Source organism: Corvus hawaiiensis, chromosome 2 (assembly GCF_020740725.1).
Source record: "Corvus hawaiiensis isolate bCorHaw1 chromosome 2, bCorHaw1.pri.cur, whole genome shotgun sequence".
NCBI lineage: Eukaryota > Metazoa > Chordata > Aves > Passeriformes > Corvidae > Corvus > Corvus hawaiiensis.
Window position 1 is genome coordinate 122,636,467 of NC_063214.1, and position 20,569 is coordinate 122,657,035.

Here is a 20,569-nt window from a genome sequence, read left to right on the forward strand (position 1 = left end):
CATGGTTCTGCAAGTCCTGTGAGGGCTCAGAGGCAGCAGCACCAAAGCACTGCTGAGGTTCCTGTGCACAGTCCAACCCTGAACACCATCAGTTCCTCTCCAATCCCAGTCTGAATGGCTCAGGAACCAGGAGCTGTGGCACTTGGGAGCCCAAACTGGCTGGAGAACATCTCCTGTTTATGGTTTGCAGCCTGTGAGGTGCCTCTTTCCCCGGATCTTGCCTGCCCGCAGGGTCGGGCTGAGCTGCTCCCACTTTGGGGGGAACAGGAAGCGGAGCCAAATGCAGCACCACACCGGAACTGTTGGGGTTTGCTCCACGAGAGAACAATTAACCATCAACGTGCAAATTACCCTTGGGCTGAGGCTGATCCTGAGAGGCTCAGAGAGAGAACCCAGGGCTCAAAGGGGCTGGAAATTCAGGTTCTTATTGCTTGTGGATGGGGCACTGTCCCTTCCCAGGTGAGGGCGCTGGTTCCGTTCAGATTCCAAGCCAAAATGCCACTGCGGGTTCCTCGGCCCCCAGGTTGGTTGGGAAGGTGCCCAAAGCACCGGGTGAGCCTGGTCCTGCTCAGAGAGAGCCCAGAGAGCCCTCCCCTCAAAGATGGTTCACGGGGAATGTTTGGGACTGATCAGGAAATGGGAATAAAGTTGGGGTGGTGTCTCTGTTTCATCGGAAAAGGTCCTGCAGAAGGAAAATAATCCCAAATGGCATTTTAGTCTGTTTGGAGCCTGAGCTGCACTCACAGATGTTTGCCCCTAAGTTCTTCTCCTCTGACTTTTACTCACCCTTTTCTGAAACCAGGAGCAGGCAGAGCAGCAGGCAGAGCAGTGCTTTCATTTGTGAGGCCGAGGGTGCAGAGGAAAACCACGGCGCTGCCCCGGCACAGCTTCCACGGGGTCCGGCCCAAGCACAGCACCAGCGCTGCAGAGAGGAGCCCTGGGCAGGAAACGGAGCCATTTCACCAACTCCTGAGGCCCTGCAAGGCTTCACCTCCGGCCAGCGGTGCTGGAGAGCAGCCTCTGCACCCCCAGGGAAATGGAGATGTTATCCCTGTCCACAGCTGGCAGGAGAGCCGGGGACAGAGCAGGTGTCCTGAGCCCTGCCGCGCTGCCAGAGCCGGCTGGAGATTCCCTGGATGCACACGTGGAGGCAGCCGGCCCTAATGAGTGTTAATGAGCGCTAACGAGCGCCAGGCTAAGGAGGAGCCAGCCCCAGGGGATGTGGGGTTTGAAGGAACCGCGAGGGCTGGGATTGCACCCGGAGAGGCCGGGCTTGGGCAGTGCCGATTTCTCCCCAGGAAAATGGGCTTTTCCAGAGCAAATGTGGCCAGGTTGAGGCTGCAGGGAGCAGATCTCCTCCGAGAGGGCTGTTGGTGGGACAAGGTGTGTGAAGGTGGAGATTTCAGTGCTGGAGGGAACACCGGGATCTGCCGGGGGCACGTCCCAGGGGATGGCTGCTGGCTCCCCTTGTGCCATCACCATCCCCCGTCCCGGCAGGTGCCGATCACCGACCCCAGTGCGTATTTCATTCTTATTCCTGGAAATGTCCTCCACCTCAGAGGTGTTTCTGGGGGGCTCTGTGAGCAGGACCCGCTGCCCATGGAGTTGTCACATCTCTTGAAGCAGTTTGGGGGTGGCTGTGTGTCCCTGTCCCAGCTGCCAGCAATGTCCCCATGGCAATGGCAATGACAGGATGACCCCGGGGTGGATCCCACCGGTGCCTCCCAGATCAGCTTGAGGCCAGCTCCAGCTGCTGCCAGTAAAGCTCCATTTTCTATTTTCCATGGCTGTGGGCTGGCCTGGTGCCCACTGTGCCTGTGGAGCTGTGATCCAATTCCCATGGGAGAGGACTCTGCTCACGGCTCAGGAATCGCAGGGCCCTGGTGCAGGGGGGAGCTGGGGTGTCCCTCTGTCCCCACTGACCTGGCCGGGAGCACATCCCCAGCAGGCCCCCAGTGCCCTGATCCCACTGTGCTGGAAGCCTGGGAAGGGCTGGAAGAAGAGGCCAGCAGCCAGCAGCTCGTAAAATAGACTACATGCTTTATTGGATTGAAAAGTTTTATGAAATGACAAAAAAAAAAAAAAAAAAAAAACAACCTTAAATCAAGAGTTGGCAGATGCGTCAACAGTTGCCGTTTGGTGGATCCCCAACCCCTTCTCCAGAAACATCCACAGGTCTCTGCCACCACAAGCAGCTCCAGCCCCGGCCTCCCTGGCCCCGCTCCCGGGGGGCCCTGCCCGTGATAGCGGGGTGCCCAGGGAATCAGGGTGCCAAGCCAGCGGCCGTGGGGCCAAGCGCATCCCCCCGTCCCCAGGGAAATGCAGGCACTTAAGTCATTGAGAGGAATTTTTCACTTATCCCAAAGCAACAGTGAAATTGTTTAACTCCCACCTACGGAACAAAAAACACCTTTGTAGCCCTTCCTGAATTGTCAAGACACAAATATATTACTCTGGCATAAAGCAAGGCCCCGGGGGCTCTTGGCATCCGGCCTGGCCTCCTCTTCCTCCCCCTGTGCATCCTCCTCTGCCTCGGCAGGAGCAGCCCCCTCCCCACGCTTGGGGACGTGTGGGACAGTGGTTTGGGGGCTGGGGATGGAGAGAGTGGTGAGGACAGGGACCCTGGGCTCGAGGGTCATGTGGTGCCAGGGAGCCGCCTCGAGTGGGGCAGGAGGGGGCCTGGGGGTTCCCCTGGCAGCCCCAGTGCTGGGGGATGCTCCTGGAGGGAGCTGGGAGAGGGGAGCAAGGGGATGGAGCAAGGCTCAGCCCTGGGGATGGGGCAGGGCTCATCCCTAGGGACAGGCTCAGCCCTCAGAGGGAGGAGGACTCAGCCACAGTTGCTGCCCTGAGTGGGGACCCCCTCGGAGGCCAGGGCTGTGATGGGGACACACCGAGCCGGGGGCTGTGAGCAGCAGGATGTGACCCACAATGTGCTGAGGGAGCACGGGAGAGCCCCTGCGAGCGGCTCAGGACGGACTGAGACCCGGGTCAGGCTGTGCTGGCACGGGCTGGCACAGCCAAGGACGCCGCGGCGTGTGGCCTCAGGGCAAGGGGGACACTCCCTGTGTGAGCCTCCTTCGTCCCTCGGGAGGGCACAGAGCCCCCGGCACCCGGCCTGCTCCAGGGGGTGGAGCCAGGACAGCGGGAGGACACTGTCACGGTCCGGCCACCCAGGCACAGCCCGTCCCCTGCCCTGGAGAGCCCCGCTGTGTCCTGGTCCCTCCCTCTGGCCCTGCCCAGCCAGGACAGGGGACACGCGACGGGTCTGCTCCCGAGAGCCCCCCCTCTTCGTGTGGATGTGGTGGCTGGACCTCGCTCTGCACCAGCACCCCTCGGGATGGCCCTTCCCTCACTGTCCCTTGTCACCAGGGTCCTCGGCCGGGTCCCTGGGGCACGGCGGGTTCGGAGGAGTCCAGGGGACTGGGGAGGGTGCCCGGGGAAGTAAACCCGGGGACAGGCGTGGGCTCCTCCCCCGCGGCGTCCCAACCTTCCCCAGCCACCGGGCAGAGCAGTGCGGGGACAGCCCCGTCCCCGCGAGCCCCCAGGCGGGACGTGGGGACCGGGAGCACACAAGTACCGGCAAGGGCAGAGTCCTCCCCTGCTCCTGCGTAGCGAGAGCTGCTCAGGAGGGGATCCCCCTCCCAGGGGCGTAGCCATGGGGGCCGGGGTGGAAAAGTGACTCGGAGAAATGAGGGAGAACCGCTGCGACCTGAGTCACCCCGGGCGGGAGCGCGGAGCAGCCGGCGCCGCCCCGACCCTCCATCAGCCTGTGCAAAAGTTGGAGGAGGCAGGAAAACAAATTAATAACAACAACAATAAAAAATAAAATAAAAAAATAAAACCACATTGAAACCAAACCCAAAGGCCGCGTGGCTGAGCAGAGCAGGAGTAACTGGAAGCCATGCACAGCAAAGCCGGGACCGCAGCGGTCGGAGGGGAGGGCAGGGGCGGCTCTTCTCCCGGGGTAGCCGGCGGCGTCGCGGTTTTTCGTCTCGGAGATCAGGAAATAAATAAGTTTAAATAGCTCCTCCCGTGCCGGCGCTGGGGGTGACTCGGGGTGCGGAGGGTGCCGGGGCCGCGCTGCGATCCCGGTGCACGGCCGGCCCCGGGCCCGGCGGGACGCGTCCGGGGGTGTCCTCCCCCTACTTCTTGGGCTTCTTGAAGATCTTTAGGGGGAACTTTTTCTTGCTCTGGCCGAGGTCAACCTCGTCGCCCGTCAGGCTGCTGTCCTCGTCCCCCGGACTCTTCTTGGCGGCCAGCTGCGGGATGCGGGTGTTCCTGGCGCCGCTGGGCCGGCAGTCAGAGATGGGGGAGGGGGTGTCGGGGTCGGTGGAGCTGGGGCTGTGCGACCGGGACGAATCCGAGTGGCTGGGCTTGCCGGCCGTCGGGTGGCTGATCTCCCCCAGGCTGGAGGACTTCTCCATGCCGTGGTTCACCATCATCATCTTCTTCATCACCATGGGGCTCTCGGGCAGCCGCTCCTGCAAGGCCGCCAGGGCGGAGGGCTCCCCGTGCCGGCTGCCGCCGTTGGGGGTGGGCGCGCCGGGGGCCGGGGGCCCGGGGACAGCCTCCTCCATGGACCTGGTCAGCAGCGTGGGCCGGGCAGCCAGCAGCTTGGGCGCCGAGCTGGGGATACGCTGGTGGTCGCTCAGGTGCGGGATGGAGGAGTCGGAGTCGCAGCGAGTTAAATCTCTGCGGTGAGAGGGCGGAGAGAGAGAGGGGCATCAGTGCCGGCCCCGCCCGGCCCGGCCCCGCACACACGGATGGACGCAGCGGCCGAGGGGGGCGTGGGGACCCCCCAGTGACCCCGGGGAGGGGGCTGGCAGTGAGCCCCTGCCCACCCCCGGCTGCCGCCCTGCCCCTGGCTCTGCCATCCCCGTGTGCCCCCAGGGGATCCCGGGACAGGGGCTCACCGCCAGCACCCCGAGCAGCTGGGAGGGAGCGGGGACGGGGAAGCCGGATGGAGGCTCATTCCTCCCCGATGGATCCCAGCGGGACCCGAGAGTGCTCCCAGCTCGCCCCAACCTCGGTGTCCCGCAGGTTCCCGGGAGGGCCCCTCAGCCCTCGCCACATCCGTGTGTGGGCCCGCGCCCCCCGCCCCTGCCCCTTTCCCGGCTCAGCCGGTGCCAACCTCTAATCCCGGCGGGAGGAATTAGAGGTTGGGCGCTCCCACACGAAGCCATGCCCAGCCCCGCCGCTGCACGTGGTTTGTGCCCAGCCTGTGCCTACCGGTGACGGCCAACGGGGCGAGAGGAGCTCCCGGAGCCCCTCTGGAGACTGGGAGGCAGGAGGACGGGGGAAATGACAAGTCACAGCTCGCTCCTCCCGGCTGGATGGGTGCTGGCCCCGCATCCCCGGGGCCCCTGCCCAGGTGCCACCGTGCCCGGGCAGCCGGGCCAGGAGCTCCGGTGCTTCCCCCTGATGCCACGGCAACGCCGGAGGCTGCCCGGACAGCGGGATGGGGTGAGGGGCCCCGGCCCTGCCCCACGCATAGGAAGGGGTGCAGAATGGGAGGCAAATGGAGAGGAAAGGAGCGAGGGGGAAGAGAAGCGAAAGGCGGTGAGAAGAGATGGGAGGTGCTGACCTGTCCCTCACCCCAGAGCCCCCTGATCTCTGCTGCTGGCACAGACCCCTGGACATGAGTCACCGAACCTTGCCTGGCACTGCACGAGGAGTCCTAGATCATCTCCTACGGTACCACCATCAACATCAGCCTGGAGGCAGCTAAAGAGACCAGCGAGACAAGGGAAAACCTCCTCAACAGAGCTGGCACCTGTGGAGACGTCCAGGCACAACTGGGGAGATGCTCAGGAATCCCAGACTGGTTTGGGTTGGAAGAGACCTTAAAGCCCATCCAGTGCCACCCCTGCCATGGCAGGGACACCTTCCACTGTCCCAGGCTGCTCCAAGCCCCAATGTCCAGCCTGGCCTTGGGCACTGCCAGGGATCCAGGGGCAGCCCCAGCTGCTCTGGGCACCCTGTGCCAGGGCCTGCCCACCCTGCCAGGGAACAATTCCTGCCCAATCTCCCATCCAGCCCTGCCCTCTGGCACTGGGAAGCCATTCCCTGTGTCCTGGCCCTCCATGCCTTGTCCCCAGTCCCTCTGCAGCTCTCCTGGAGCCCCTTTAGGCCCTGCAAGGGGCTCTGAGCTCTCCCTGGATCCTTCTCTTCCCCAGGTGAGCACTCCCAGCTCTCCGAGCCTGGCTCCAGCTCTGGGAACAGCTCCAGGGCCTCCTCTGGCCTCTCTCCAGCAGCTCCAGGCCCTTCCTGTGCTGCGATCCCAGGGCTGGGGCAGCTCTGCAGGTGGGCTCTCACCTGAGCACAGGGGCACAGGGGCACAATCCCAATCCCTTTCCTGCTGCCCGCACTGGGGGATCAGCCCAGGGCACGGGGATTTAAGGTCCCAGTGCTCATGGCCAGGGCCTGGGGAGCTTCTCCCCACCAATCCCCAGCTCCTTCCCCCCAGGGCTGCTCCCAATCCATCCTCCCCAGCCTCTGTTTGTGCTGGGATTGCCCTGAGCCAGGCGCAGGACCTTGCCCTTGGCCCTGCTGAGCTTCATGAGGCTGGCACGGTGCCACCTCTCCAGCCTGTCCAGGTGCCTCTGGATGCCCCATCCCTTCCTCCAGCGTGTGACCACAGCACCCAGCTCCGTGTCCATGGCAAACGTGTAGGGCTGCCCCGGATCCCGGTGTCCCTGCTGCTGATGAAGACGTTTCCCAGCACTGGTCCCAATCCTGGCCTCTGAGGAAGCCACTCCTCACTGCTCTCCACAAAAAGTGATGGCACACACCGGAGTCCTGGCTGTCCCAGCATGGGGAGGTTGGACAGGCCCGGAACACTCTCCTTGTACTGGAAAAAGTCTATTTCTTCTACAAAACCCATGGAATAAAGTTGGGCCCTCGTTCAGCAGCTCCACAGGAATACACGGAGGAAAATGGCTGGGATTTGGCCATGGATCTACTGGGGGAGCCCAGCTGTGGAGAACACCTCAGCTCTTCTTTTCCCCAGCAGCAAAGAGCCCTGGGCACTGTTGGCATTGTCCCTGTCCTCGCACATGGAGCTGAGCCCGGCCCATGTCCGAGCGCTGGAGCCGCATCCCAGGAGAGCAGCCGGGAGAACGGAACAATCCGGATGGTGTGAAATCCCTGGCTATTCTGAGGGAGCAGCTGGAGCCTCTCCAAGGGAGACAACTGCCACGGATCACACGTGTGGAGCCACTGAGCTCCCAAGGCCACCAGCAGATACTGCGGAAGGTCACCGTCACGGCTGGTGGCCCATGGCTGCCATGGGATAACTGGGATGACTGGGCCTTGGGAACAGCAGCAGCCATGGAATGTGGTGGGGCCGAACACGGGCTGCTGGAGCCGACTCCCAAAACATGGACATATCACACACCTGGGCTGGGAGGCCTCGGGATGCTGCCAGTGCCTGCACATGGAATGTCACTGCCATCACAACCTCCAACTCCTTTAAGGAATTCAGGAGTCTCCTGCTTTTACTGAATGTTTCTGGTTCATGGCTTACCACACCTGCAAAGGGGGAAAATTCACCTGGGAATTCCTGCTTGGACACTCCTCTCCCACCACCTGCACATGCTGAGCTGCTGCTGAGATGCCACCAGGGTTGAACCCCCACTTCCAGAGGTTTGTTTTCTCCACAAATCCCTGGAAAGTGCCCCTTTTCCAGGAAAACACAGCAGACTTTGGCTGCAGGGGTTGGCATCAGCCCGATGCCAGCGGCGGGTCTCAGCAGAGCTGGGAGAAGGAGCGAGGCTGTGGGGCAGAATCATGGCACAGGAATGGTGCTGGTTGGAGCCAGGAGCAGGAGCAGGCGGGATCGTATCCTGGCAGGAACGCAGCGCTTCCTTGGGACTCAGGTCACGGAGGAGGTGGGAGAGCCCCAGGGGACCCAGTGTGCTCTGGCTGGGGACAGAGGTACAGCAACACCCGCTCCCTTCACAGTCCATGTCCCAACTCCACTGAAGAATCTTCTTTTCCAGGAAATCCAACCCAACCCTTCAGGCTGCCACAATCCCACAGGGATCTGGGTGAGGGTCAGTGAAATAAATCCTTTAAAACAGCAAGAGAGCAGCAAATACAGCAAAAAAGGGATTCTTTTCAACTGAGTGGACTTCAAGGATGTGTGAAGAGGGTGAGCGTTCCTTGCTGGGCTCCGGGCAGCCGTTCCCTCTCCTCTAAGTCCTGCAGTTTTCAATCCAGAAGGGACCAAAGTGACCCAGCAGCGCTGGCAGCGTGTGGAGAAAATGACGACAGCAGATGGAGAGCCATGCTCTGCTCCGGGAGGATTTTCTTCCCGGAGCAGACGCCGGGAACCCGATCCCAGGACAGCTGGTCCCGCGCCGCGGGAGGTGGAACAGGGCCTTGGTGACACCACAGCCACGGTGTCACCTCCTGGGACTGCCCTCCCTGCAGCACAGGGCTGGGGCCATCCGGGGGCTGGGGGTCCCTGTCCCCATTCCTGGTGTGGCTGTTCCCTGGGATCCTCTGCCCTGGAGCGGATGCTGGCACCGCAGGGGTCCCACCTCGCTGGAGCCCCAGTTCATCCCCCTGGGCTCATCCAGGGGGACTGAAGGAGCTGATGCCCAAGAGCACACAATTCCCAAACATTCCAACGGTCTAAGCTAACCCTCCTCAAACACAATCTCTCCAGCTGTAACTCAGGAATATATTCCTGAAGGATACAGGGAAGACCTGGTGACACCAGCACCCACCAGAGCAGCAGCAGTGCCCACCCTGCTGTGCCAGGCTCCAGGGACATCCCGGCACACAGGACACCCCCACCACGCCAGGGACAATCCAAGGGACACCCGACAGACCAGGACACCTGGCACAGGGACCTCCTGCATTCCTACTGTGGCACCCACGGGCTGATTTTGGGAGCTGAACACCAGTGGCTGGGAACTTCGGCTGGGATTTTCTTCAGCCCCAAACGAACCTTTCCCTGGTGGCTCCCACAAGGAAGTGCACGACAAGGGGGACAGGATTCCTGGGATCCCGCTGGCTGGGTAGGAGACAGCAAGAGGAGTGGACACTCCTGAGTCCATGCCAGGACAAGAGGGAGGAAAGAGCATTCCCAGGATACTTCCAACATCCCAGATGAGGCTCAGCCAAGGCCTGGCCTATATCCCACTGATTTCCATGAGGATTATGCTCCTGAACTGCTGCAGCACATTTTCAAGAGGAAAAGCTATCCCAGGACACCGCTGGCCTCGACGGGATCCCAGGAAGGGATCAGAGGAAGTGTTTCTACGGAGCAGCAGGAGCCCCTGATGGCTCAGCCCTCCTGGAAACCATGGACCAGCAACTGGACAGGGAAATACCTGGGAGCCTGAGCCTTCCTCCAGCCCAGCAGTGCTCACTGCTCTTTTCCACGGATCCAGGCACTCCTACGACCTCCAGACCAACCCTGCCAGCACTCACCTGCCTGAGGCAGGATGGATCTGCTTTCTCCTGTGCTTCCTCCCGACCCACCAGGATTCACCCCAGCCCTGAGGGAGGGAGGGGTGAGGAGATGGGGATGGCAAACAAAAGAAGCAGAGAGCAAAGCATGGAGTAAGGAAAGCCTGGGAGTGGAGGAGGAGCAGGGGAAGAGCAGGAGGAGGATGGAGAACAAACACCTATTTTTCCCCGGCCCTGCAGCCCATGAGGGACTTCTCCAGGGGTTCCCACTTGGGTACAGCCTGGCATGGCCCAGGAGCTGCCCTGGAGTGCTCCAGCAGCCAGGGAGCCCTCGCTGCCTCATCCCTCCGTGCCCTGGGAGCACCCTCGTCTGCTGGGCTCTGTGCATATGGCACCAGGGACCAAGGCTTTTCTTAAGGCAAATTCCCAAATTTGCTGTGGGACTGAGCTTGGCTCTGCCTCAATGCAAACCCAACAGCAGCTTCCTCCCTTCCACCCTGAAAGAGCTGTGAATTACTCATTTCCCTGGATTCCTGACTCTCTCCCCTCCCTGTGCTTTGGCTGCCACCTCCCTTCCTGGTCGGAGAAGGGCCTGGGCGTGTGGATTTGGTCCTACACTCCCATCTCCATCAGTTTTATCCACCTGAGGCAGGCACTGGCAGCAGAAACCTCTGTGCACACACAGCCCCCTCCAGCCCCTCTCCCCCCGGGGACCCCCCGATCCCGCAGCCGCCTCCGGCCCGGAACCGCTCTGACCTTATTGGCGCTGGATCCTCTGAAGCCAATTGCAAAAGAGAAGCAAAGAGTGAGGAGTTGAGGGAAGCGGCTCCCTGCAGGGATAACCCCAGCAGGATTCCGGAGACAGCGATCCCCAGCCTTGCTCGGGGGGCAGCTCCTTGGAGATGGTTTCTCCTGTGAGCTCTCCCCAGCCTTGGCATCTGCTGGATGTGGCACAGGCTAAAGAGCTCCAGCAGCCCCCACAATCAGGGTGGCACATTCTTTCTACCAAGGGAGCCAGGAAGCTTTGGGGTTCTGCTCTGGTCCTTGGAGTGACTCCCTGGAAGGCCTTTCTGAGCCTCCCCAGCCGTCCTGCCTGCCTCCCCAGGAGGCTGTGGAGCTCGAGGGATGCATGGAAAGGCCTCCAGGACCGAGGATATCAAGGAGGAGCAGCAATCCATCAGCCTGGCAGCGGTGCTTTTGGGGATGCATCAAAGCAGGATCTGCTAATGATGCAGTTGGATAAAACAATTAACAGCGACAAACCCACATCTTTGGGCACCCAGCTCCTCATCTCCGCTGCCTGGGGTGAGCAGGGATGGATGAGGGGGGGGGAGTCGCCTGCTCTGCTGTAGCTGCAGCAAATCCCAGGTGGGAGGTTCTGACTCCATCGCTTCTCCTGCATCACCGGCCGGGTTTGGCCACAGGAGCAGGGTGAGGACAGTCCTGCTGTCACCCAGTGGTGACCAGCTGGGTTCTGACCAGGGGGAGCCCCCACTTATCCCCTCCTAACGACCTCTGGCACTGTCCCCTTCCCTTCCTGGGGGCCCCGTGCCAGATCCCGTTTCCCTCTGCTACTCTCGGGGAGTCTGCAGGGACTCAGGCTTTGTCCTGGGCAGGAATTCTGTGTGTCACGGGCCTCAGGTGGGAGTAAATCACATTTAAACAGCGGTTTTGCACACAGGACATGAGCCCCGGGCTGCCAGGATGAGCCCTCCCTCCTGCAGAGTCAGGGAGGCAATGGAAGCAGGGAGCAGCAGCATTCCCGGCTTTTACCAGTCCAACTGGGACAGCTGCAGTTGAGCTCCCACTGGGAGGAGTTAATTAATTACGCTGCTTCTCATCATCCCCAAACAACCATTACTGAATTAACTGAGATGCTGCTCTATAGTTCTCCATTGTGGAGCAGGTGCAGGAATTTCCCCCTCAATATTCCAGATTCCAGAAAGTGCCTGGGGCTGCTCAGCTTTGAGACACACGGGGCAGGGAGGGGGTGGAACATCCAAACCAGAGACGTGAACAAGGCCAGGAGAGATCCCAGCACCTGAGGGCAGAGGGACCCACAGGTAAGGAAATAATGGGACAGCGTGCTGGGATGGGTGAAGATGTGGTGACTGGGAATGTTTCCCTGCCTGGAGAAATAATGGTGGAAGGACATTTCCCCTATCCTCTGCCTCACCCACAGACTTCCAGCCTTCTCCCAGCAGTCTGCTCCCCAATAGTGAGGATTAGGAGACTGTTTTTAATTTGGCATTGGAGAAAGCACGGAACAGAGATGGAATGACCTGTCTGGGGCCACAGGCAGCACCTGGCAGGGACAGGACTCCCTGCTCCATCACAGCCCTCCCACCACCCTGATCGCAGGGGGTCCCACACCCGCAGGGACACAACACCTTGGGACTGGCTGCATCCATGACCCCGTGGGACAGGGATGTCCGGGATCTCGCTCGGATGAAAGCCACCCGAGGAACCTGATCCTGTGCCTGGGACACACAACATTCCTGTCAGGGCCCCCTCGGAGCACCCCGGCAGGATTCCTGCTCCTCCCTATCACCAGCGCACTGAACTGGGACAGCTCCGGGATTTAGGGCTGGAGGATAACCAGTCCCAGGGATGCACCAGGTCTCCAAAGAGCCAACGGAAAGGGACCAAGCTAAAGCCAACAACAGAAGCTCCAACCCCCTCCTCAGACATTCCTTAGCCAGAACACCCCCATTCCTCATCGCTGCCAGACCAGTCACTCTGAAACACATTCCTGAACTGCCGCTCCAGCACCTCTGAAAACCATCCCAAAATTCTCCCACTGCTACCTCGTGGTCCCCACCCATCATGTTCCCTTTGCAATTCATTTGTGAGGAGCCCAAGGAAGCCCAGGCTCCAGATCAGGTCAGGTTTGGTGATCAGTTCTGTTACCTCCTCACATCCCCTTGTTCAGGGAATAACAAGCACCTGGGAATTCTCCTTTGCTCAGCTACAGTGAAACAACAGCAGAGCACCTTGGGAATGCCCCACTGAGCTGGCGGGCATGGGGATGGCCATGGAATCCTCCTTAGAGGCTCCAGCGGCAGGGGAGAGCAGTGGAAGGAACAAACGTGGATAAATCATGGAATAAAGGCCCGAAAGAAAAGGGCAGGAGGAATGTGGGAGAACGAGCACCCGAGCAAGCGCCAGCTCTGAGGCACAGCAGACAGGAGGCAGCTAGAAAAGAAACAGCAATATACCCAAAGCTCCCAGTGCGACAGCGAACTCCAGAGGTGACATCAGGAGGGGGCAGGTCGGGGATGGAATCCATCTGGAGGAAATAAGAGGTGGTGTGATGGTAATAGATAGGGTGGACATGGCAAGCAGGAGCAGGTGCAGTGGTGGTGGATGAGGAGCAGGAAGTGGAGGAGGTGGAGGCAGGCGATGGGCTGGAGCCGGGCAGGTCGGAGCTGAAGGACTGTCCGGAGGTGAGGCTGTGCATTCGGCGCAGGGACACTCGGCCCGCCCGGAACGGGGCCGCGGGGCCCGCCTCGGGCTGCCCCGGCACGTGACTCTCTACCAACCTCTGCGATCCGTGGCCGTGCTGCGGCTCCACCAGGCGCTGCCGGACTGTGCTGGGCAAGGCCGGAGCTGCAACGAGACACAGTAGAGCGCTGAGGCACGGCCTGGCCCACGGAGCGCTGGCACCGTCCCCATCCCACTGCTCCTGTCCCACCGGCACCATCCCACTGCTCCTGTCCCACTGGCCCCATCCCACCATCCCCATCCCACTGCTCCTGTCCCACTGGCCCCATCCCACTGTCCCCATCCCACTGCTCCTGTCCCACGGGCACCATCCCACCATCCCCATCCCACCGCTCCTGTCCCACAGGCACCATCCCACTGCTCCTGTCCCACTGGCACCATCCCACCGTCCCCATCCCACCGCTCCTGTCCCACTGGCACCATCCCACCAGCACCACCCCACTGCCCCTGTGCCACCAGCACCATCCCACCAGCACCACCCCACTGCCCCTGTGCCACCAGCACTGTCCCACCTCGTGCCAGCAGTTAAGGGCTGTTTAATGCAGAAGCAGCTTTAAGCTGATGCTGAACATGCTGGATTAATGCCCAGCCCATGGAAAACTCCAACATTCCTGAGGTAGGTGCCTCTGAACACCTTATCTGAGCATCTTGCCTGATGCAGAGAGCGGCTGTGTGATTCATCCCACCTGTGATTCATCCCACCTGGAGCCACCATCCGGCTCCTGGAGAGCCAAGGACTGGGCACTTCCAGGGCACGGGCCATTCCAGCCTCACAGACATCTCATGGCCACAGTGCTGCTGCCTGGGTGGGACCTTCACAGCCCAAAGCAGAGCCCCAGGTGAGCAGGTCAGTGATGGCACCCAAAGCTCCACTCCCAGAGCTCAGCTCTGCTCCGTTTCTGGCATCGCTGTGCCGGGGCAGCACTGGGAGCATGGAATCATACAGGGGATTGGGCTGGGAGGGACCCCAAAGGGCATCTCTTCCCACCCCTGCCATGGCAGGGACACCTTCCACTGTCCCAGGTGGCTCCGAGCCCCAATGTCCAACCTGGCCTGGGATACTGCCAGGGATCCAGGGGCAGTTCCCTGGTTGGTTGAAAATATTGGAGTTGAAGACATTGGGCAGGAATTGTTCCCTGTGAGGGTGGGCAGGCCCTGGCACAGGGTGCCCAGAGCAGCTGGGGCTGCCCCTGGATCCCTGGCAGTGCCCAAGGCCAGGCTGGACCCTGGGGCTTGGAGCAGCCTGGGACAGTGGAAGATGTCCCTGCCCATGGCAGAGCTGGAATGGGATGAGCTGTAAGGTCCTTCCAACCCAGACTTTCTGGGATTCATGCCTGATTCCTGCGTGTGTGAACTGGTGACTCTGGCCCCAGAGTGGCCTCACCTGCTCCCAGCCTGTTCCATGACCACTGTGATTCATCAGAGACCCTCCATCTGAAATATTCTCCTCTGGTTGCCAATTCCCCTTGGTTTGGGGAATCACATGGGAATGTCCTTTGGAGCCCCAGCACCAGCTCCTGAACTGCCTTCGAAGCTCCTTGGGATCCCTCCAGCCCCGTGGTCACGCCTGGCTGGAAATGGAGCTCAACAATCCCTGAGCAGCTGCCTGTGCCCCACACCTGCCCCCGGGCTCACCCCAGAGCCAGGGGAGGCCCCTTCACCTGCCCGGAGCCTTGGGAATGCTCCCCTCCATCATGGAAAACGGGATCCCAGGGCTGCAGCCCCATCCCGAGCCAACCAGGCTGGCTTTATCTCATCCCCTTGCTGCCATTCCGTACAAGATGTTCCTCCTTTGGCAGGAGATAAGGTGTTCAGGAGTGTTCAGGACTTCTTATGTGCATAAGAAATTAATGTACAAATGGGTTAAAAAGATGCAGACAGGAAAGCTCAGAAATGGAGGAGGAGGAGAGCTCCTTTGGGAATGGAAGAACCAGCAATCCCTGCTCTGGAAACTCCCAGCTGGACACACAGGGCTCCTCTGGCAGAATGACTCAGGACTGAGGGATCCACAGGGACATACTTCCAGTGGAAGGAGGAGTAAGGAGTAATTCTGGCAACTTGGCTGCTTCCACACCCCCAAGGTGAATCCCAGTCCTTCCCACTGCTCAGGTTTGCTGCTCCTTGTTTCCTACACTGCCCATCCGTGAGCCTGGAATTTTACACCATCCACCTTCTATTGCAAGATTTTATTTTTCAGCTCCAGAGCTGCAATTTCAGTTTGGGAATCTCATTGTGGAGGGTTCACAGGGATCTGACTCCAGAGTAACTCATTGGGGTGATGGCTTTCTGCTCCAGGTTTCTCTTTCCCTTGGGCCATGCTTTTTTCCCTACAGATTCCCTGATTTTCCTGGTGTTCCACCCCTCATTTACCAACTCAGGATTTCCCACTTCTCTCCTTCTCCAAGACTTATCCTGCAATGAGCTCTGGAGCACAGGCTGGGGCCTCGCTTCCCAGAGCCACCACGTCCCTCCAGACACACGTTTTACCAACACTCCCCAAATTATCTGCCCAGCATCCCAAGGAAAAGCCCTCCCTGCACTAGGCTGGACGCCCTCCTCCTCCCCCATCCCACGACAGCCGGGGCTCGGCTGTGCTGCCAAAGGGAAGGCTTCCAAAGGCAGCCAAGGCCAGCAGGCTGTGTGCCATCCCCGTGGCACTGGGGCACCAGGGGACAGGTGTCCCTAAGGGGTGGCACTGCTCGGTTTATTGAAGGAGTCTGAGGGAACCCAGCACCAGCAGCACCTGCGGGGAAGGACGGGGAAGGAGGTAGGATGGGACAGGGAATGCTGCCACCTCCTCCCGGCCTCACTGGGTCCTTCATCTCCACCTCAGGGGTAAAATGGAGAGAGTCCAAGTCTCCAGATTCCGTAAGTGCACCCGGGAGCACACAGGAGCTGCAGCTGAGATTCTTCTTCATCCCACCAGACTCTTCCCGGGTTAGTACAGGTGGTGATGGCTCAGAGAGGAGAGATACGCTCATTAGTTCCCGTGCCAGAAAGATGGAAAATTGGTGGATGTATTTTAGTCCAGAAAGAGGCCAGAGGGCAGAATAAAAAAATGAAAATATAACTGAAGAGAACCAAACCAGGGTATTTCCAGAGGGACTGATCCTCCGAGGACAGCGAGGAGCGGTCGCTGAACCTGCGCCCGAAAAGCCAGGCTGCATCTGGGGAGGGCAGCCAGGTGGGAACAGGAGAGAGAGAGATGGGATTTACTGGGAGAAGACACGGGTCCTCAGCAACACATCTGGGCAGGAGAAACTCGGCACTGCTCTCCTGAGGCAGGGTTTGTACACAAAGGACAAAAATCCTACAGGGAAAGGCTCCCTTGCTTTGAGACCTTGAATGCCCAGTGCTTGTTGCAGGGTGCATCACCTGCAGGAGGTGGGTGGGCAGGAGGGTGGGCAGGCTCTCTGCCCAGCTCTGGGGTGATGGAACTGGAAGTGCTCCCTGGAAATGTCGCACTCAAGTGCAAAGAAGCCAAGGCTGAAATCGGGGCTGAAGGCTCACACCTGGCCCAGCTCAGGTCCTCAGGTGTCACCTGGGACTGTCCCAAGTGTCCCTGCCATCAGTGCCCAGCTGGGGCTGTGCCAGGGCTTTATCAGAGCTGTCCATCTTGATTCTGGTGGTGACTGGTAATGATAAAGAGCTGGAGGTCTCCATTCCCAGAGGCTTTAATGGCCCCAAGCACACCTGATCCCACAAACTCTGGCTCCAGCCCCCGTGTCTGCTGAGCCCCGGAACACACAGAACACCCGTTCCTCCTGCCCTACCCAAACCCTTCAACTCTGCCTCTCCCTGGCCCCTGGCCTGAGGCCCCCTCAGCACCTGCCCCCAGACCTTCCCAGCACCACAGCCAAGCCCCAGGCCGAGGGGATGTGGCCATGGCACACAGGGCATCTCCTGCAGCACACGGAGCCAGCCCTGAGACCCTTCTGCTCCTCCCTCCTCCTCCTCCTGCTCCCCTGAACAGCCCTGGCTTGGAATAAATCGTGCAGAGTTGCCCAGAGCAGCTGGGGCTGCCCCATCCCTGGAAGTGTCCAAGGCCAGGGGCTTGGAGCAATGTGGGACAGTGGAAAGTGTTCCTGCCCATGGCAGGGGATAGAACTGGATGAGCTTTAAGGTCCTTCCAACCCAATCCACTCTGTGATTCCATGGAAGTGCCCAGGTCAGGGTGCTGTGCCCTGGCCAGGTGCTGCTCCTGTGCCCCCAGATCCCTGTCACTGCTCTTCAGCTCTCCCAGTCTCTGGTGCAATAGCCCGAGATGGGAAACTATCTGGAAAATGCCCTTTTGAGAGAAGCAAGGCAGGATCCGGGCCAGCTAAAGGCAGGAACAGCAGCCAGGGCTGACTCACAGCTGCTGCAGAGAAGGTGACAGTGCCACCCAGCCCGGGAGCTCAGCAACTGGGGGGTCACAGGCACGGGGTGATCCATGCTCAGCCCTTCCTCCGTGCGAGCTGGGCTCGGCGGAGCAGGGACAGCCACCCGGGGAGCTGATGCTCTCTGTCACCAACACAGAGGGACCGGAGCTCCCTGTGGGTGACCCCGAGCCCTGCACAGAGCTGGGGATTGGGGGTTCAGCCTCTGCTCCAGGGAATGTTTAACAGGTCCCTGAGGTTGGCACTGCTGCTCCCACCTGGAATGGTGCAGGAAGCAGGTCCAGCTGTGCCTCAAGAGGGGGCAGCTTTGAGTCCTTTAAATCCCAGAAAAGTGCTCAGGCCAAAGGGACATCAGGATGATCCCTTTTCCTGTCTCACTACCATGTCTACCCGTGCCTTTGGTTGGGGTTTTTTGGTAAATGCTTAAATCAGTGAGTTGACCAGAACAGCACAGATAGAATGAAGCAATAATTAACAGTTTCTAAATTACCAGTTCTGCTGAAATTTACAGGCTCCAAGCAAGCCCAGCAGTGGGGCCTGGCCCGTAGGGATGTTCCTGACCCTGACGGACCAACTGTGGTCTCAGGGCACGGAAACCCCCACTTGGATCAATCAATCCCTCCTGATGCAGGTGAACTATGGATCCAGGTCTGCTCTGTGTCACAGCCCCCAACCCCAGCAGGCACAGCCCCCCTTCCCAGAGAGCCCCCAGAGCCCCATTCCCAGGGAGCCCCTGGAGCCCCATTCCCAGGGCTCACGTACATTGGATGGACATGGGCGACACGAGCTCCTCGTCCAGGTCGTCCACGTCGTCAGTCATGATGAAGTGCGAGGGGTTGGGCCGGGGGGTGCCCATCCAGCCGGGGTCGATGTTGAGGGCCGAGGCCAGGGAGTGGATGCCGGGGTTGTTGACGATCTGGAAGCCGCAGAGGAGCTCGATCTGCTGCCAGCGGTGCAGCCGCTCCCGCAGCGCCGCCGTCACCTCGCTCAGCGCTTGCCTGGGGACAGGGACAGACAGGGACAACGGAGGCAATGAAGGGAAAACACCCCCTGAATCACCTGGAATAGACTCCATGGGGTCAGCTGTGTGTCCTGAAATTTGAGACACTTTTCATTTTAATTCCAGGAATATGGGAATTAAAAAACGCAGCAGCAGCTGAAGTACCCAGGGATAATAACAAGGGGGAATGGCTTCCCAGTGCCAGAGGGCAGGGCTGGATGGGAGACTGGGCAGGAATTGTTCCCTGGGAGGGTGGGCAGGCCCTGGCACAGGGTGCCCAGAGCAGCTGGGGCTGCCCCTGGATCCCTGGCAGTGCCCAAGGCCAGGCTGGACATTGGGGCTTGGAGCAGCCTGGGACAGTGGAAGGTGTCCCTGCCCATGGCAGGGCTGGCACTGGATGAGCTTTAAAATCCCTCCCAACCCAAACCATTCCATTCCAATCCCTTAGCATCCTGCAGCCTCCTGAAACCTTGTTTTGACAGGACTTTTAACTGCTCCACATAACTGTGACCCCTTGTTTCTCACAGGTAAAACTAGAAGGTTATTGATGAAGAGGAGGGAGTCCAAGCCCAGGTCATGGAGGACAACAGAAGTTCAGCAAAGTGAGCCCCACAGCCCCTGTGCAGGTGAGGACACTCCTGCCTGGGACAGGAGAGGGGTGAGGAGGGAGGCAGGGACAAGGGAGCTGTTGAGCAGACACTCACTTTGCAGTTAAGATTTTATGGTCAACATCGTCCAGAGAGGAACTGTGAGCAACATGGAACGTCCCAAAAAGGGTGTTTCGCTTCTTTTTGATCTTTTCAGCCTGGAATATCAACAGAGAAAGTCACAGGAAGAAGACAACCTGATGTTTCCTCCAGGCCACGAACATCCAGGATGGGCTGAGACAGGAACAGTCCCTGCAGCTGCCTGCGCACGTGGGAGTAGTGGGAATGGTGGTGTCACTGAGGAATGCTGTTCTCCCTGACACTGGGGTGAGGAATTCACCAGCAGCAAGTAGCAGGTTGGGGATTTCATGCTCCCTTCTCCCAGTTTCCCAAAAAGCAGAGGGAACTGAACTGAAGAGGCTGAACTTTCAGGGCAGAGTTGGAGTCCCCATCCCTGGAGGGATTTCACAGCCCTGTGGATGTGTCACCTGGGGACATGGGTCAGTGGTGGCCTTGAAGGTCTCCAAGGGTTCCTCCAATCCAAACCATTCCACGATTCCATGATCCAGGTACTTCACACAGTGAAGGGCTCTCACACATTGGCTTGTCTCTCCCATGAATGACCACCAAACACAGCCCAGGAATGTCCAAGGGATCTTGGGTTGGGGAAGATTTTTGGTTTGAGGTTGGGTTTGTGTCACTGTATCTAAAATTAAAGTCTCTGCCCACAGCTCTGCCATTCCCAGCTCCAGTGGCATGAACCTGGGACTGGGAAGGCCAAGGATGTGGGTGCAAGAACTGACACAGCCAAAGGAAAACTGCTGGACTGTTAAAATGTTCCAAATAAAAGCAGATTAAGGCAGACAGAGTTCTCCCTCCTGCCAGCTCTGCTGGCTCCATGTGGCCACAGAGACAAGGACGTGTCACAACAGCTCCCCGGGCTCATCCCTCAGGGCTGGCACACAACATCCCAGATCCCCTGGGCTCATCCCTCAGGGCGGGCACACAACATCCCAGATCCCCTGGGCTCATCCCTCAGGGCTGGCACACAACATCCCATATCGGGAATGCGGCGATGATTCATCCAGATCTCAGGATTCCACTGCCTGGGCACGCTCATCACCTGGAGTGGGATTGTGCTGGAGAGGTGCAAAGCCTCTGCTCACTGAGCACCCAGGGCAGCAGTCCCTGTCCCTGATTCCCAGGGCTCCAGGCTCTGACAATGCCCAGGGTGGGACCTGCCTGCCCCAAGAGCCCATGGGAGCATCATCCTCATCCTCATCCTCATGCTCAGCCCCTGCTCACACCTCGCTTGTGCTGCACAAGACGCAAATTTAAGGCATGAAAAGAGAAACTGCCCTTGAGCTGAGGGAGGGCAGGGCTGGATGGGAGATTGGGCAGGAATTGTTCCCTGGCAGGGTGGGCAGGCCCTGGCACAGGGTGCCCAGAGCAGCTGGGGCTGCCCCTGGATCCCTGGCAGTGCCCAAGGCCAGGCTGGACATTGGGGCTTGGAGCAGCCTGGGACAGTGGAAGGTGTCCCTGCCCATGGAATGCGATTAAGGTTCCTCCCAGCCCAACCCATTCTGGGATTCCATGATTCCACGAAACAAAGAAGGTGC

At 59.9% G+C, this 20,569-nt stretch overlaps 1 protein-coding gene across 10 annotated transcripts in view; it reads right to left on the bottom strand.

Annotated features, from left to right (window-relative positions):
- Positions 1 to 3,823: 3,823 nt before the first annotated feature.
- STIM1 (stromal interaction molecule 1) overlaps positions 3,824 to 20,569 on the bottom strand; it is a 67,683-nt gene continuing 50,937 nt past the window's right edge. For 2 of the 10 annotated variants that reach the window (XM_048292482.1, XM_048292474.1), the window contains exons 9-12: positions 19,008 to 19,108; positions 18,066 to 18,301; positions 12,963 to 13,029; positions 3,824 to 4,692 (exon numbers count right to left, since the gene is read on the bottom strand). In XM_048292482.1, coding sequence (XP_048148439.1) covers positions 4,143 to 4,692; positions 12,963 to 13,029; positions 18,066 to 18,301; positions 19,008 to 19,108 — 954 coding nt within the window. In that variant the 3' untranslated portion in view covers positions 3,824 to 4,142. Of the gene's footprint in view, positions 4,693 to 10,176; positions 10,196 to 12,638; positions 13,030 to 16,010; positions 16,092 to 18,065; positions 18,302 to 19,007; positions 19,109 to 20,569 lie in introns of all 10 variants that reach the window. The other 8 variants (XM_048292434.1, XM_048292427.1, XM_048292442.1 and 5 more) reach the window with 7 other exon arrangements.